Below are 16,237 nucleotides of genomic sequence, written 5' to 3'. Positions count from 1 at the left end.
ATCTCCCAGATACTATGGCCCTTTCAGGGTTACAGAAAGAATAAATGAGGTTGCATACATGTTAGCATTGCCAGAGCATTGGAGGATTCACAATGCATTCCATGTGAGTCTTCTAAAGAAATTCCAAGGGCCAGAGTCTACAGAGCTAGTATCAAATGATCCACCAGAAGTGGATGAGCTGGAGGAGATCCTTCAGCTAGAGCAGATTGTGTACCATACTGTACGCAAAGGCCCTCACGGCAAGGAGTTTTAGAGGTATCTTGTAAAATTCAAGAATTATACGGCATTAGATGCCAAGTGGATGGATGAAGACATGTTGTCCGATCATCCACAGCTTTTGGATGTTTACAAGGAAGCTTTTCAGTTGAGGTCAACTGAATAGAAGGCGAGGGGATGTCACCATCATGTAAATATCTTAAGTCAAAGTGCAGTTGACCATTTATTTGATCATAATTAAAGAGTTTTCATATGTGTTAATTATGGTCAAAGAGTTCTTTTAATGGTCAGAGAATTGACTACGGTCAAAGCTACTTGACTCTGGTCAAGTAAACTTGACTTCAGTTGGAGAGACTTAGTTTATTACCAAGAGGGTTAATAAACCAGAGAACTACAGAGCTGACTACGTTCACAGAGTGTTGACTTCAGTCAACGAGACTTGGCATACGCCAAGAGGGTTAACTACGGTTAACCAAGGTGTGCCAACTTCGGTTGGAGAGTTGTGCCAACTTCGGTTGGAGAGACTTGACTATAATTAAGGTGCCTCGACCCTTGGTCAAAGCCTCTTAATTATAATCAAGAGTGTTGACTCCGGTCAACCAGAGAAAAAATATAAATATATATTTTTATATTTGTTACGTGTGCACATGTGTTTAGTGGGGATGCCCACCGTGACTAGAATTAGTCCACAGTGTGTTATTTGCATGCAAAGCGCTAACAATTAATGGGTGCCATGGTGGTGCGCTTTAATTAATTGTTGCAGGTACTAGGAAGAGTGATTTTCCTAAGCGCAATGGAGCCTACCAAGAGTCTAGGAGGTGGTTCGCGTGACCAAGTGCTTCAAAGACTCCAGAGTTGCCCTTAGTGGCATGTAATTAGGAAAGTAAAGTAGAAATTGACAAGTGGCTTGTTGCCAAGAAGGGGAGCTTGAGAGCTCATGTAATTGAAATTCACATTTGAATTTTATATGTACAGCTTCTACGCTGAACTCATGTACTCAGTTTTCTCTTAAGTAATAAAAACCTTCAGGGGGGTCCAGCCCGACGATTGTCTTGGGCCCTAGTGAATTTGTTGAGAGAGGGAGAGAGGGAGAGAAATGAAAGAGCCTTTGCTGTATTTTACGTGGAGGGTTTTGGCTGTCCTCTACGGGTAGATTACATTAGATTACAATTCAGCCTGTATTCGTAATTTCTACATTATGCAGCAGAACATAGTCATGTATGCCCTCGGAATAGATCTGGTTTACAAGCCAACAAGGGCTGATTTGACAAAAAGCAATGTATACTCAAGTCAACTTGCGTTTGGAGAGGTATTTTAATTCCTATATAGCAAAAATCGGAGATCCAGTTGTGACTTCTGCATCTCGCAGTGTTTGCTCTTAAAATTCTTAAAATAGACTTGGTCTACAAGCTAGTGGGCCATTTTGCCAAAAAGAGAGATGCAGAAGTGGACTTGCTTTTTGGGATAGTTCCATAGCCCTTACCTAGTGTCTCGACCAAAAGTGATGTGAGAGACAAGACTTAATCGTGAAGCTTACATTAGTAGTAAGCCTTGTGAGCTCTTTGGAACCAAGAGCAAGATGGAGAACGAAGGAAAGGCACGCTTCCTCAATGTAAAGAATGATAATAGCAACACTCCGCTTGTGAATCAAATGATACATGCGTGCTCTTCTGCATCTACGCACCATATCCCTGAGGTTTCTCTACGCCTCACATATCGTGATATGCACAACGCGCAATCTCACTCTTTTATGGCATTTATATAGACCTATGTGCCAAGGATCTACCCAAACATAAAGATATAGCTAAGGCAACTAAGAGACCTAGCCTTATCCACTCGCCCAAATAGCCATACATGCAATTTCACTCTCTAGCACCAATGGCATGCACATACAATAGAATCCTCGCACTAAGGACCTGTAAGAGAATGCAACAAAAGTATGCGTGTGGAAGAGTGATGCATGAGTGTGACTAGAGAGAGAGGATAATGCGATTAGAGAGAGAATGTTACACAATAAACTACAAAGAACTGCAAGAAGCAAACAAGTTGAGTCCTCAAGACTCAAAATAGTGGTAGAAAACAACACCTCTGATTCCTATAATACAAGGGCAAACATGCCCTATTTGTATTTGTAGGAGTGTTGACTGGTTGTCTTAATGCGAGTTGGTTGGTCGGCTTCAAGGGCTGTTTAGGGCCGTCTAGTTGGCGCTAGTTACCACCCAACCAAAGGGTTGGGTCAACCAACTAGACCAAGTCACATTCCTAGGCCATAAACTAGCTCTCAACCAGCCTCTTTAGTTAGTCCTTCTTTCAGTCCTGACTTCCCTTGTCAGATGCCGTGGCATTGTCCCCAACTAATTGCAGGAGAACTACAACTAGCACACCCACAAGTCAGCCCTAGGAAGTATAGATAGGAGATGCCCATAGTTCTAACATGCCCTAAATGTCAAAGCATACCTAGGGAGCTGAGTGTTGACGAGGCTTGTGTCTGTTGTCGTCCACGCCAAGTAGCCTTCTTAGCCACACTAGTCTCAATTGATACAAGGTCACATGTGGTTGCTTCTCGCCTCTCCTTGAGATTGCTCTTGATCCATGGGTAGTATTGAATCTAATGTAGATCTCCTTGTGCTTGGATCTCCTCGCCAATTTGAGTCACTCCAACTTTGAGGCTTCACTCCTACTCCACCATGTCAGGAATGCTACAAATCAGGAAGATGAGTACCTGTAAGAGAAGAGAGTACAAGGAGTTTGTAGATCCCGTTGTCAAGTACTCCTTCCTAAACAAGTTGGCCTATTGCTTTGTTCCTGCTAGCTACAGACTCCTCGGGTATTGACAAGATCTCATAACTATGCCAAGGTTTCCCGACCATGATGCCAAGGTCTACTCCCTCGGATCTAGCCTGACAACTCCAACTAGAATGAAATCAGCTGTCATATGATTGCACATTGATTCTATCATACACTGTAGTTGTGTTTGTCCACCCAATGGTCACCAACTATCAATGTTTTAAGACCACCATGTAGTAGTCCCACTAGTTTGGCTTTCCTTTTTTCAATTGGTTTTGGTTTTCAACAAAATAAGAAAAAGTTATGGAGCGTGCCATCCTTGACCTCTCTAAAGTCGGAGTTTTTGATCTTAGTAAATAGACCTCCTTCTATGACTCCTGAATCTACTGGGTGGTTGGGTAAAAAAAGAAGGGGTTGCACGCTTTGCAAGGTGGGTGTCTTTCAACGACGCCTCCTTTAGGCTCTTTCTCATTGTTGTGTATTGCCCACGCTTGCCCCCAAGCTTGGAGATTCCTGGGATACAAGCTGAAGCTCAAGGGAACGTATACGAGCTTTGGTAAGCCACTCATATGCTTCTTCTTCAAGAGATTTTGGTGAAGAGAGGTGATGAAAGTTAGTGCTTGATGGTGGTACCGGTCTTCTATTGGAAGATAACCTTGTGGTTCATCTTCATGAATTTAATGGAGGGTGTTGCATGTAATTGGACCAAAGGAACGAGATCTTGTCAGACTTCTTCTTAGGACCAGATATTGCTTGGGCCCTTGTAGGTTATTGGATGCAACTGTCAATTGCGTTTGTAGAAGCTTTCGATGTGCAGGAGGCAACAAGGGATCTGTTACAAAAACTAAAGGTATGTAAGTTGGTGTCTAGCATGGATCAACACTATTATTTGACTGAAGATCAAGCTGCTCTCAAGGATGTGCAAGGAGAGGACTCTTACTAGTTTTGAGCACTCAAAGATAAATAAGTTTGTGGCTGGATTGGAACAAGTATTGAAGGCAAAGGTGTCAGCTAAAGGTTGGAAGACGTTGAGATTGCGACTAGAAATGAGGCTTCTACTAAAGGGCAACAAGTGAGCTTACAAATGGCTGCAACCTCAAGGGTTCTAGAATTGAAGAATCAAGGTAAACTCAATTGTTTGATTTCAGAATTTGCAGATCTTAGACTTAGTATCAACAGCCGTTGGGAGACCACAAGGCTTGGAGAATGCTGTTTTTGTTTTGATTACCAGGTGCGGGGACATGTAAGGATGAATTGCCCAGGTCAGAAGGAGCAAGCAAATGCCAATACAAGCCAAGTGGTAGTAGCTTTAATGAGACTTGAGGAGAGGAAACCGAAATCATGATGACTAAATGGAGCAAGAAAGGAAAGGGGAAAGTAGGCAGGAAAGGAAAGGGGAAGGTGGTTTAAGCCTGGATGAGGATATGGAGGAACCAGTGGAAAACCAAGCATGTAAAGAAACCGAAGAGGAAGGTTATCCAAGAAGATTTCGCCTTGGCACGAGGTATAAGAACATGTGACATTGCTTTTGGATCGTTCTACTCAAGGAATGGAATAAGCTAGAAAGTATCCATGCAGAAAGAAGAACGAGTACACATGCAAAAGTAGCAACCATTTTTGTGAAAATGTGCGAGCGTGATGTTAATATTGATGAGATGCATGCGAATGTGGATGCTAGTATGTCCTTTGATATAGTATTTGGCCGTGGCTATTTTGATGATAAGGATGCTTTAGTGATACTTGTGTTGTGCTTAGCTATGGTTGTGGAGATTATATAGACGATGTAGACATGACCAGTGTGACTAGATGTACTTGGATCCACCTACTTTGAGGAAGATGTAGTGAAGTCTATGTTGCATATTGATCATGATGCTTTTGTGCTTATGGAGCCGAAGATGAGCTTGAACTTGTTTCATCTAGATGCAAGATTAGTGATTTGAAAATTGGAGCATCCTTAACTTGTTTGATGATGAATGCATGTGGGAATAAATGTATCCTGATTAATGATCATGAGGTTATCATGGTATTGCGTGACTTTGAGGCTTATTGGGAGCAACAAAGGGCAGCTCGTAACTCTACCATGGAAGAGATTGCATGTGGTGAAGATTGGAGTGCTTTTGTGAGTTAATTGATGAAGTGTGGAACTCTAGAAGTGATTTGTTGAAGTTTGTTGTGTTGGAATTAACTTGCTTGATTTTCTAGAGCTTAATGAGAATACTCTAGGCATCGATGGTGAAGCAGTTTGTGAGGAGCTCGAGCTATGTAAGCTTGGTGAGCGGCCTGCAGTAGCGATCAGTGCAGGTGTATACATTGGTGGCATGAGAGAAGAAGACTCAAGCATAGGGGATGAATAGTGAATTGATGTATCTATTGGATTCGATTCTTGTGTTTATACGGTGGATTCAACAAGTCGTATGATGCAAGTTCTTTGCTAGAGGTTCTGATAGATGTAGGTAGTGATGAGTACTTTGATGCCTTCTATTCTTTTGCATATGATGAGGGTATTGGTTTGTTTGAGAATATTACAAACATGTGCAAAACTTACGGTGATAAAAAATTTCAGCATGCATACTATGAGTTGATGCCTCTGATTGGTTTGCTTGGCAGCTTTCTTCTATGCTTATATGTGATACTTGGCACTTATTTGGATACTTTAGGTAGGATCTATAAAGGAGTATCTCATGCCTTATGCCCTTGGTGGTAAGGAGAATTGTGGAGTGGTTACTGATATATTACTGAGACATTGTGGATACAATGGATGCACAAAGCTTGTACATGAGATGGATAATATGGTTTGGTAGACGTAGTGCTCTAGTCCCTTGGAGCTTGTATTGGGAGGAACCATTGTAAAGGTGGGGGCTTGAGAAGGTAATCTTGCATTTGAGGTTTTAATTGCTTAACAAAATAACCGGTGTGATGGAGGGAAGCAATTGTTTATCCAAGACCCATGGCAAGCACAAACTCCTACCCATGAGTCTATGTGGAGGAAGGGGGGGGGGAGTGTGTGGAATTTTTGTGATTGGGCACATGGTCCTCGGTGCTCCTATTGTATACAGGCCATTGGTGCTAAAGAGTGGTATTGCACATATAGCTAATTGGGCAAGTAGACAAGGCTAGGAATAGGTTCCTCTTGGCTGTTCTATTTAGGTAGCTAGATCTTTTTGGAAGGCTCCAGTTTTGTGTAGATCTTGGGCAACGTAATTCTTCGTGGAAGTGTGATGTGGTAATCTTAGACTAACGGCTAGTTTTGGTAAAATCTGATTGTAAAAGCATACAGACTCCCTCTATATAAACGTGGAAAGTGCATGACATTGGAACAAGAGACAAGACATGTCGGGCAATGGTAGAAACTGCAACCGGCCTATGATAAAATAAGGGCGGTAAAATAGCAAAGTATTATCCCACTGGCAAAAAATCCACAGCAGAAACAAAACACAAGGGAGCTAGAATGCTCCTGCTCAAAGACACAGTACACCGATTGGCAGCAGCTGGCGCCTGTTGCAGTATTTCTGTATTATTTATTGCACTGAAAACAGATAACAACGAGTCCAATAGGCATCCAAAACAAAGCGTAGCCTTTGCTTCTAGCAAACTCAGCCAATCAAAATTATGTAGGCATTCAATCCCAAAGCAAAGCCCTTTTGACAACCTGCCTCCAACTCTTGCAGTGGAAATCACCCAACAATCTCGGCCCTTGTCTGTTACGGTGCCCCTCGACTAACAACCAATGGATTGCAATGTGCAAATTGCGAGTAATCTCACCGCACAATCACTTGGAAAACAGCCCCAGCCTGGAATCAGCCCAAAATCACTACAATCAGCCTTCAATTGCCCAGCAACTAGAACCACGGCATCCACAGCCTGGTCTCTGTTAGAAATCAGCAAAAGACAGACCAGCCAGCAAAAATACAGCTCGGAGGGCCCAAAAAGCAACTCACCCAGCCTATAGGACAATTCGTCCCCTGACATGGCACACTCTAGGAGCGCCGGCAAAGCCCCAGAGCCAGGTCGCCTTGCTACTAGACCAAGAAATAAGCAAAAAACGCCTATAGAAGAAATTCGCTCGGAATAGTAGAAATCCCCTCCTGAAGAAATCATCTCCCTTCCCTCGCACTAGAATCAGCAGGATGCAGCTCTGCATGCAATCACCTTGCCTCCTGGCACCTGGAACAGCCAAAATCCAGCCCAGATGAAATCGCCTATGCAAAACCTGCTTCAGAACTGCATGCAAACCCCCAGAATCAACTTGCCCTGGCCAGATGTGTCGTGGACCAGCCTGGAAGCAGTAGAAAGCAAATCGCAATTTGCTCTGGCAGCCTCCTGCTTGCACCAAAGTGGGCTCAATCTCTCTTGGATGCTTTTTTGCTAACAATTGACCTGGCTCGGCCCCAATTTGCACCTCAATTGGGCTGTTTCTGGCCTCTGGACAAAAGTGGCTGATTTTAAGCTAAAATTAGTAAATAGATTTTTATGACTCTTCTAGATCACCATAAAACTACAATTAATATGCCAACACGTATTGCCTAGGGCTCATCAATAGCCTGAGAGGGTGAGACCCATGTTGGATGTCTATTGCTTGACTTTTGGTTTTAGGGCCAATTAGATGGATTGCTTACAAACCAAGAGGGTTCGTCGACATTAGTAGAGACCCTTGGTTTCTGTTGGATTTGAGAGGAGATATCCAGTTGGGATTGACCTCTAGTGCGTTCCAAGCTTTTGTTTTGGAGTTGCATAGATCTTTCTAGACCATTGGTGGCCAGGTAGGTTCTGCTACGGCTCGCAATATTGCATCTTGCTATTGCTTTTATAGAGTGGCAACAAACGATGATCATAGCCGTTCAGTTCAACTTTCGCGCGACGCCTCAAAGCATGTCATGGTGGGATGGCCTTGTTGGGTGTTCTACCTCTTGAGGGTATCCCTAAGTCTTCAACTCGAGGGTGACTATGGTATTGATGCATGATTTGTTTTTGTCTAAACAATGTGTGGACTCTTGGTTTGAGCTTATGGGGAGTTAAGCTCTAGGTGCGCGAATAATGGCTAACACTCGATCTTCGCTTTGCATTGTGGTTTGACCCTAATGAGATTGTGTCAGAAGATTCCACTAAACTCTAATCAAACTCCTCATTGGCAAGGAGCCTTCCGATTGAGAAAGGGCCACGATGAGATTTATTTATAAGAAGTAAATGAGAATATATGTACTCATTCTTGAGACTATTCACCGTCCAATTAGGTATTGTGATTTATAGGGTAGGCACTTCTCTTAGAGAGAGGCCTCTCTGAGAGGCCTAGATATTGATGACCCGCATGGGATGGAATGATATAAAGTATATATTTTGATTAGTACGAAGCTCTTTTAAAAGCTATCATACGAGCAATAATGAGGATGGACTCATAGGTTATTTTAGGTGACTTTAAAACCTAGAGTTTGCTAAAGACAAGCTAGGAAGTGCCTCCTTCACAAAGCTCCCTCTAGTGGAGAGAGGCCCCTTAGAGCAATTTATCTTTTGCATGGGAGGCACAAAATCCTTGTAAGGTCGGGAATCCATTATAGAGCAATTTATCTTTTGCATGAGAGGGACAAATCCTTGTAAAAGTCGGGAATCCATTATAGCAGCATATGCTTGGGATTGATGACGATTGCTTTGCTTGCTAAGTGTGTCTACCTTTCGTTCTGCAAAATTTTTTGTTAGCTCATTTCTCGTTTTCTCTTTTATTTTCATTGTAGAAATTTCGTCTTTAGAACAACAAAAATCTGAATTTGTACGATTGGATATATTCTAGTCTTACAAAGGTATATATTAGGTCGGGAATCGCTTCTTAAGACCATTTACGCTCTCCCAAGTATCATTATACGTGGACCTACCCTTACATCGGATTAGGTATTTGTAATTTGTAGAGTGGGCACGTTCTCTCGGGGAGAGGCCTAGATATTGATGACCGGCATGGGATAGAACAGCCCTCTCCCTGATGTGTTCGACCAAGGAGAGCTCATGGGTGAACAAGCTATTATATGAGCAACAAAGAGGAGTTACTTTTCGGATGTAGACTTATAGGTTATTGTTGCGTGACTTCAACAACCTAGAGTATGCTAACAACAAGCTAGGTAGTGCCTCCTTCACAAAGCTCCCCCTATTGGAGAGAGGCCCCTTAGAGTAGTTTATCTTTTGTATCAGAGGCACAAATCCTTGGAGGGAGCTAATGTTCACTAGGTTGCATGGCTGCCTTAGATACTCCTTTGGAAAACACAGACTACTAAAGAGATTGGAGTGCTTCTATGTTGGAGATTGGGCAATTGAACATGGAGGAGCTAGAGGTGCATGATGATGTTAGACCACTCTTCCCAGTTTTCTACGTTTGGAGCGGCTCCCATGGAAACTGTCCCAAAAAGGGTGATGATCCCTAATGATCTCTACCAAGGGCAGGATGTGAGACAAGCGGTCTAACAAATCTAGTCGTTGGGGGAGATCCCCTTTTATAAGTGATGGACATTGATGAGACCATGCCTCTATAAGAGGTAAGATGTTCAAGGAGCAATAACCACACTCACCATGGCGTCCATACCTTTCTTCAAGGGCCAAATGAGTGCAAGAGGGTGACACATAGTTGTTTGAGACCACTGGACCTAGTACCGGTACATATACAGCTCCAATGTTTGAGGATTTAGACAAGTGCTCCTACATACCCAACGCGAAATATAATTTGCTTTCCATGAAATTGCATTTACCTTGCCTTGTTCACATTTGTATATTGGGAATGTAACTTGACTGCCCCCCTTAGTGCGCTCTGCACCACCTTTTTTGTAGTTTGGATAAGTCGTTGATCTTCAACCTCCCGTCTTTGATCAGTACATTTATAATGCTTGCTAGGCATTGAAACTTGAGATAGATGACTACCTCCTCCAATAAGTTGTTTTGGGCCAAAGAGCCCATGTCCCAAGTGGTGGCAACTCGATTAGGGTTTGATCCCACATCCCCTTAGTTGTTACTCAGCCCACGATGAGCCAGATAGAGGTCCCTTTAATAGATAATGAGATGCAAAAGTGCTAGTGTGAAGATCTACTTCCCCGTTTCCTTTGGCACCTATTGGCACTCCATTCCGTCTAAGGATCGTATGCATAGTTCTTGAGGTCGAACATGATACTATGCTAACCTGAAGAGAACACCTCACATTCCAAAGGAATGCATCAGGGTTTATCTGCAAATCGCCAAGGATCCCAAGACTATGCATACAGGTAAGCATTATAAAGTATCTTCCTGATTTTGTGGTTAGCAATTGAATACACATTGCAACTGCCCAATAGAATCAAAGTCTCCAATTTTTCACATAAGCTGATTTAAAAAGAACTCACCTGGGAGAGTATATATATATGAGTGTTGACACATTTGTAGGGATCCCTTGGGATGGGCTCCTTGAGATGCCATGCCCTTGAACAGGCCTATGCCATGTTTGGCGACTTAGGGGCTGTATGCAGCCGGCATCTCAGGCTCAAACGGGGATCCTTTATACTGGATTTACAGCTCGCCAGCCCCCGATTCGGTCCTCCTAATGCTTTGTGGTTTTAAAGGTTAAGAATTGAGATTTACTTTAGGCTTGGTGGTATGCCGGTCATCAATATCTAGGCCTCTCCCTGATGTGTTCGACTAAGGAGAGCTCATGGGTGAACAAGCTATTATATGAGCAACAAAGAGGAGTTACTTTTTGGATGTAGACTTATAGGTTATTGTTGCGTGACTTCAACAACCTAGAGTATGCTAACAACAAGCTAGGTAGTGCCTCCTTCACAAAGCTCCCCCTATTGGAGAGAGGCCCCTTAGAGCAGTTTATCTTTTGTATCAGAGGCACAAATCCTTGGAGGGAGCTAATGTTCACTAGGTTGCATGGCTGCCTTAGATACTCCTTTGGAAAACACAGACTACTAAAGAGATTGGAGTGCTTCTATGTTGGAGATTGGGCAATTGAACGTGGAGGAGCTAGAGGTGCATGATGATGTTAGACCACTCTTCCCAGTTTTCTACGTTTGGAGCGGCTCCCATGGAAACTGTCCCAAAAAGGGTGATGATCCCTAATGATCTCTACCAAGGGCAGGATGTGAGACAAGCGGTCTAACAAATCTAGTCGTTGGGGGAGATCCCCTTTTATAAGTGATGGACATTGATGAGACCATGCCTCTATAAGAGGTAAGATGTTCAAGGAGCAATAACCACACTCACCATGGCGTCCATACCTTTCTTCAAGGGCCAAATGAGTGCAAGAGGGTGACACATAGTTGTTTGAGACCACTGGGGACCTAGTACCGGTACATATACAGCTCCAATGTTTGAGGATTTAGACAAGTGCTCCTACATACCCAACGCGAAATATAATTTGCTTTCCATGAAATTGCATTTACCTTGCCTTGTTCACATTTGTATATTGGGAATGTAACTTGACTGCCCCCCTTAGTGCGCTCTGCACCACCTTTTTTGTAGTTTGGATAAGTCGTTGATCTTCAACCTCCCGTCTTTGATCAGTACATTTATAATGCTTGCTAGGCATTGAAACTTGAGATATATTAGAGATGACTACCTCCTCCAATAAGTTGTTTTGGGCCAAAGAGCCCATGTCCCAAGTGGTGGCAACTCGATTAGGGTTTGATCCCACATCCCCTTAGTTGTTACTCAGCCCACGATGAGCCAGATAGAGGTCCCTTTAATAGATAATGAGATGCAAAAGTGCTAGTGTGAAGATCTACTTCCCCGTTTCCTTTGGCACCTATTGGCACTCCATTCCGTCTAAGGATCGTATGCATAGTTCTTGAGGTCGAACATGATACTATGCTAACCTGAAGAGAACACCTCACATTCCAAAGGAATGCATCAGGGTTTATCTGCAAATCGCCAAGGATCCCAAGACTATGCATACAGGTAAGCATTATAAAGTATCTTCCTGATTTTGTGGTTGGCAATTGAATACACATTGCAACTGCCCAATAGAATCAAAGTCTCCAATTTTTCACATAAGCTGATTTAAAAAGAACTCACCTGGGAGAGTATATATATATGAGTGTTGACACATTTGTAGGGATCCCTTGGGATGGGCTCCTTGAGATGCCATGCCCTTGAACAGGCCTATGCCATGTTTGGTGACTTAGGGGCTGTATGCAGCCGGCATCTCAGGCTCAAACGGGGATCCTTTATACTGGATTTACAGCTCGCCAGCCCCCGATTTGGTCCTCCTAATGCTTTGTGGTTTTAAAGGTTAAGAATTGAGATTTACTTTAGGCTTGGTGGTATGCATGAGGGCATGTGAGTATGCAAATTTGCCATTCTATTTATCGACCAGCTTGCATGCTCATATAGCTGTCCGTTTTCCGCTTGTTCTTTGGCCACAACAGAATGAAGAAGAGAATAGAATGGGACTGTAGGCTTGGTGGTATGCATGAGGGCATGCGAGTATGCAAATTTTCCATTCTATTTATCGACCAGCTTGCATGCTCATCTACCTGTCGGTTTTCTGCTTGTTCTTTGGCCACGACAGAATGAAGAAGAGAATAGAATGGGGACAAGGATAAGAGGACGCAAGAGTTTCTTTGTGAGGATAGAATGGTATTGTTCAAGAGAGCACAAGAGCCAAGTCGACGAGCACGTAAGGCAAGCAAAGAGGGCTGAATAGATTGTTCATATGGAGGGAGTGCAAAGCTGCCCCTCCGCAGCTGATCATACTGTGGCCTAGGTGTTATCTTAAATTTCATGCGTGGGCTAGCAACAGCAACTGCAGTAAATGGCTATGCTCCTTGTCCCCGACCTTTGCAAGGGAGGAGGTGCTTAATCATTGCGGTGCACATTCCTTATTGATGAACTATACAGAGGTTCGTTGAGTTATTGTTGTGGAGGCCTACTTGCGTGCCATGTATCTGGTTCCAAGAGTTTTAAGAGAACTTCAGCGGTGCGGGCTGAAGTGAGTTTGAAATCTTCCTCAGGCTGAGTGACTCATAATTTGTAAGAGATTGCAAGCCTATACCAATGATCTTCTCCTCTTGCAACACACGTTTCTTACCTTTTGCGCTATTGTGGTCTCCTCGCTACTAGAACGAGGTTCTTTAGTTTTTTTTTTTTGGATGGTGGATATTTAACCTAATTTAATTGTGTGTGTGTGTGTGTGTGTCTCTCTCTCTCTCTCTCTCTCTCTCTCCTCTCTCTCTACGTATGTACGTACATACATATATGTATATGTGTATGTGTATGTATATCACATTTCTTTTTCTTTGTATCTTCATTTTCTGCTATCAAAGTTTGTGTGTTTGAGGTTGGGATTTCAAAGCTTAGGAAGCACTGGGTTTATCCAAGAGATTCCAGAATATTTTGAAACCCAGATGGCAGCTTATGATTTGGTACTGATGAGGACATATGTGTAGCTTGGCTTACTAAGTTATTTGTATTTGTTATTTTTCTTATTTACTCACAGTTTTGTTGTAAGGCGCTTTACAAACTCCTGTCTTTGCTTTGTCCTCACTTGTTTTATAAAAATTTCAATGTGATATATTCTAGTCTTATGAAGGCATATACATACAAATAAATATCCTTTATCTTGGATGTATGACTTCATAGATCGTTTACATGGTGCACCAATCTGGATGTTCGTGTGGGGTACGATTAGATCTGTATTAGAGAAGAAGATGCCTCTAAAACGGGGTTTCTACAGTTCCTAGTTTTCCCATTTATACTCACTAATGCACCTACTATTTTCGACTATAACAATATATTTTGTCCATATCTTGTCGTTATCTTCTAGATGATACACTCATCTACAGTAAGGGATTGTCTGAGCATATTATGTATTTGAAGATAGCCTTGACTATTCGTCAAAGGGAAATAATTTTTGCGAAGATGTCTAAATGTGAGTTCTAAAAGAGTGTATGATGTATCTTGGCCACATTTTCTTGTTGACGGGTCTGAGATCCTTTCTAAAATTTCAGACTTTTATCTGTGAGTAAGTGTGCATTGTGCTTTCTCTTTCCAACGTTTTGAAGGGGAAAAAGAAAGGCTTTCTATACAAGCAATTCAAGTATAGAACCGTAGTATAAATGGATATTCTGGATGCATGCCTCATGGAGCAATACATAAACTTGTACTCCGTGTAGGTGCTCATATCCTTGTACTTGCTTTATATTTTGATATGCATAATATTTCTCTGTGCGCATCTCATAAGTACTTGTGGGGTAGTCTAGTTTGCCAATTATGGGCTGACTGCTACCGCAATATGTCTTGCCCCTGAAACAAGGCAGCTGATGAACTTGTGCTTCCCAGTGAAGACAGATGAGGCCACTCAGCTTGAGTAATTACTTATTACAATGGGAACACCACAATTATGCTCCTCCATCCTCTTGGAAGCTTTAAAACATCCACAGGATTGTTGAACATGGCCTTGAGACTTTCTCATATTGGCCAATAGATCAGCTCTCCAAGATGGTGAGCTGGTTGGCCAGGTTGTTGCCCTCCTAGATAGGGCCAAATGCCCATGCTTGGTATGAGCAACAGTCGTGATGCCTGTGTATTGGACTCTTTGGCTCAGGTGCACTTTTAATTTCCCTTTCCTTTCTGGCAAGGATATAATTAAGAGATTTCCTATGGGCAATCTAAGCCAAGTACTGATCCAGGCTTGGGAAGGAGGTCGAAGCTACGACTTTACTACACAGAAAGACAGAAAAATAATACATAACTTAACTTCGCCTTGCTACAGAACTTCATTACAAGACTTAGCACACACAGCTCTTTCATTCTGCACAAACTCTCCTTAATCCCAAGTAGGGAAAACTGCTCCGCACTCAAGAAACTCTCCTTACATCTCAAGAAGTAGGGAAAACTAATTGCCTTGACTGGCTCAAACTGTGCGGCTCCTACAACGGTCCGATCGACTGCATGTGCATTGATGCCTTGCTCTTGGACACTTCCCATTGATGATGTAAATAATAAGACATGCCTCTCCATCGATATGTCAGCACATGGGATAGAGAGAGCTAGGCCAAAAATTATCCATAAATGCACCATGATGTTTCAAATTGGTGAACTTGAAGAGTTAGTGCATGAATGAGACCATCATGGGTCAGTAATATGTTCTTTTGTGAGTTTATCTAGCTTTGGATTGAACGTGTTCTGAAAATCTGATCAGTTATTGGACATTCTGATATATGTTTCGATGGGTGCTTGAGATGTTGCATATAGCAGCTTCACTGAAAGTGATTGTCTATTGCAGGAGAAGGCAAACCAAAGCTTGACCAAAATGGATGCATGTCCTTATCTTGGAATACCACAGCTGAAAGAGAGTGTCACAATGCCTTCCACAAAAGAAGACAAATGTTCGAGCAATGAGGTGAGTGTGGTTGTCTTCCTTACTCATGTTGTAAGGATTTTTGAAAGCTTTTTAAATGGTCAGTGCTGTTTACTTATTTGGTCTTACGGAAGGTCACGTGCTAGAACAAAGATTCAGTGAAGCCCTTGTGTTTGGATGGGTTAACTCAATTTGTTTAGTCTTGGGGCTTGCTAATGTGGACAGTACTATTTTGGTTGTAAGGAGATGCAGGCTCTTTAAAATCAATGACAGACTTTGAGCGTAGTACATTCCTGGACCTTTTTTTTTGACTGGGATGAGTCATCTGCACTCTAAGCATAAAGGCTTATCGATTTCAAACACTGTCTTGTTCTAAGAGGACTGCAACTTAAAGTGTGATAGTTAGACTGTTGCCAGCTCATTGTGGTTGTGCCTGCCTAAGCTGTCAGCAGTAGCTGTGTCCATAGATTGGCATTTTACTCCGGTGGTAGTTTTGCTGCAAATGTTATGACCAATTTGTCGACTATCAATGTTGCCTTGCTATAGAATGTAAATTCAACTATCCTTTCGGGTTTCGTCCAAGCTCAGTATCCTTGGAGTGGTTGATTCATGGTCCTTGGATTTCAGAAATATTAAGTCAAAAGTTTATCAGATTTGCTGTCCATGGAAGGGTTGATTATCAAGTCAGAACTTTATCAGATTTGGTGCCCTTCGTGGAAGGGTTGATTCTTTTTATCAACTTTTTAAGTAGGAAGTTCTTACATTCTTTTCTTAGTGTACAGAGATGCAAGTGTCTGCACTCACGTACACCCTAGACGTCAGGGAGAGTGCAGAGTAGGGAGGTACGTGTTGCCTCAAATTATCCTTGGAAGGTAGTGGGGGGAGAGCAACACAACAGCAGTGACGGGTAGCAACAGCAGCAAGCAA

At 42.6% G+C, this 16,237-nt stretch overlaps 1 protein-coding gene across 4 annotated transcripts in view; it reads left to right on the top strand.

Annotated features, from left to right (window-relative positions):
• Nucleotides 1-15,961, top strand: part of LOC147900144 (inactive poly [ADP-ribose] polymerase RCD1-like) — a 28,684-nt gene extending 12,723 nt beyond the window's left edge. For 2 of the 4 annotated variants that reach the window (XM_087376705.1, XM_087376707.1), the window contains 2 exons: nt 15,236-15,352; nt 15,554-15,961. In XM_087376705.1, coding sequence (XP_087232831.1) covers nt 15,236-15,352; nt 15,554-15,571 — 135 coding nt within the window. In that variant the 3' untranslated portion in view covers nt 15,572-15,961. The remainder of the gene's footprint in view (nt 1-15,235; nt 15,353-15,553) is intronic. The other 2 variants (XM_087376706.1, XM_087376708.1) reach the window with 1 other exon arrangement.
• Nucleotides 15,962-16,237: the final 276 nt, after the last annotated feature.

This window comes from Dipteris shenzhenensis, chromosome 7 (genome assembly GCF_047967505.1).
Source record: "Dipteris shenzhenensis isolate YYH24624 ecotype China chromosome 7, Dip_SZ_1.0, whole genome shotgun sequence".
Classification (NCBI taxonomy): Eukaryota; Viridiplantae; Streptophyta; class Polypodiopsida; order Gleicheniales; family Dipteridaceae; genus Dipteris; species Dipteris shenzhenensis.
This window is presented reverse-complemented; position numbering and strand designations above follow the sequence as displayed.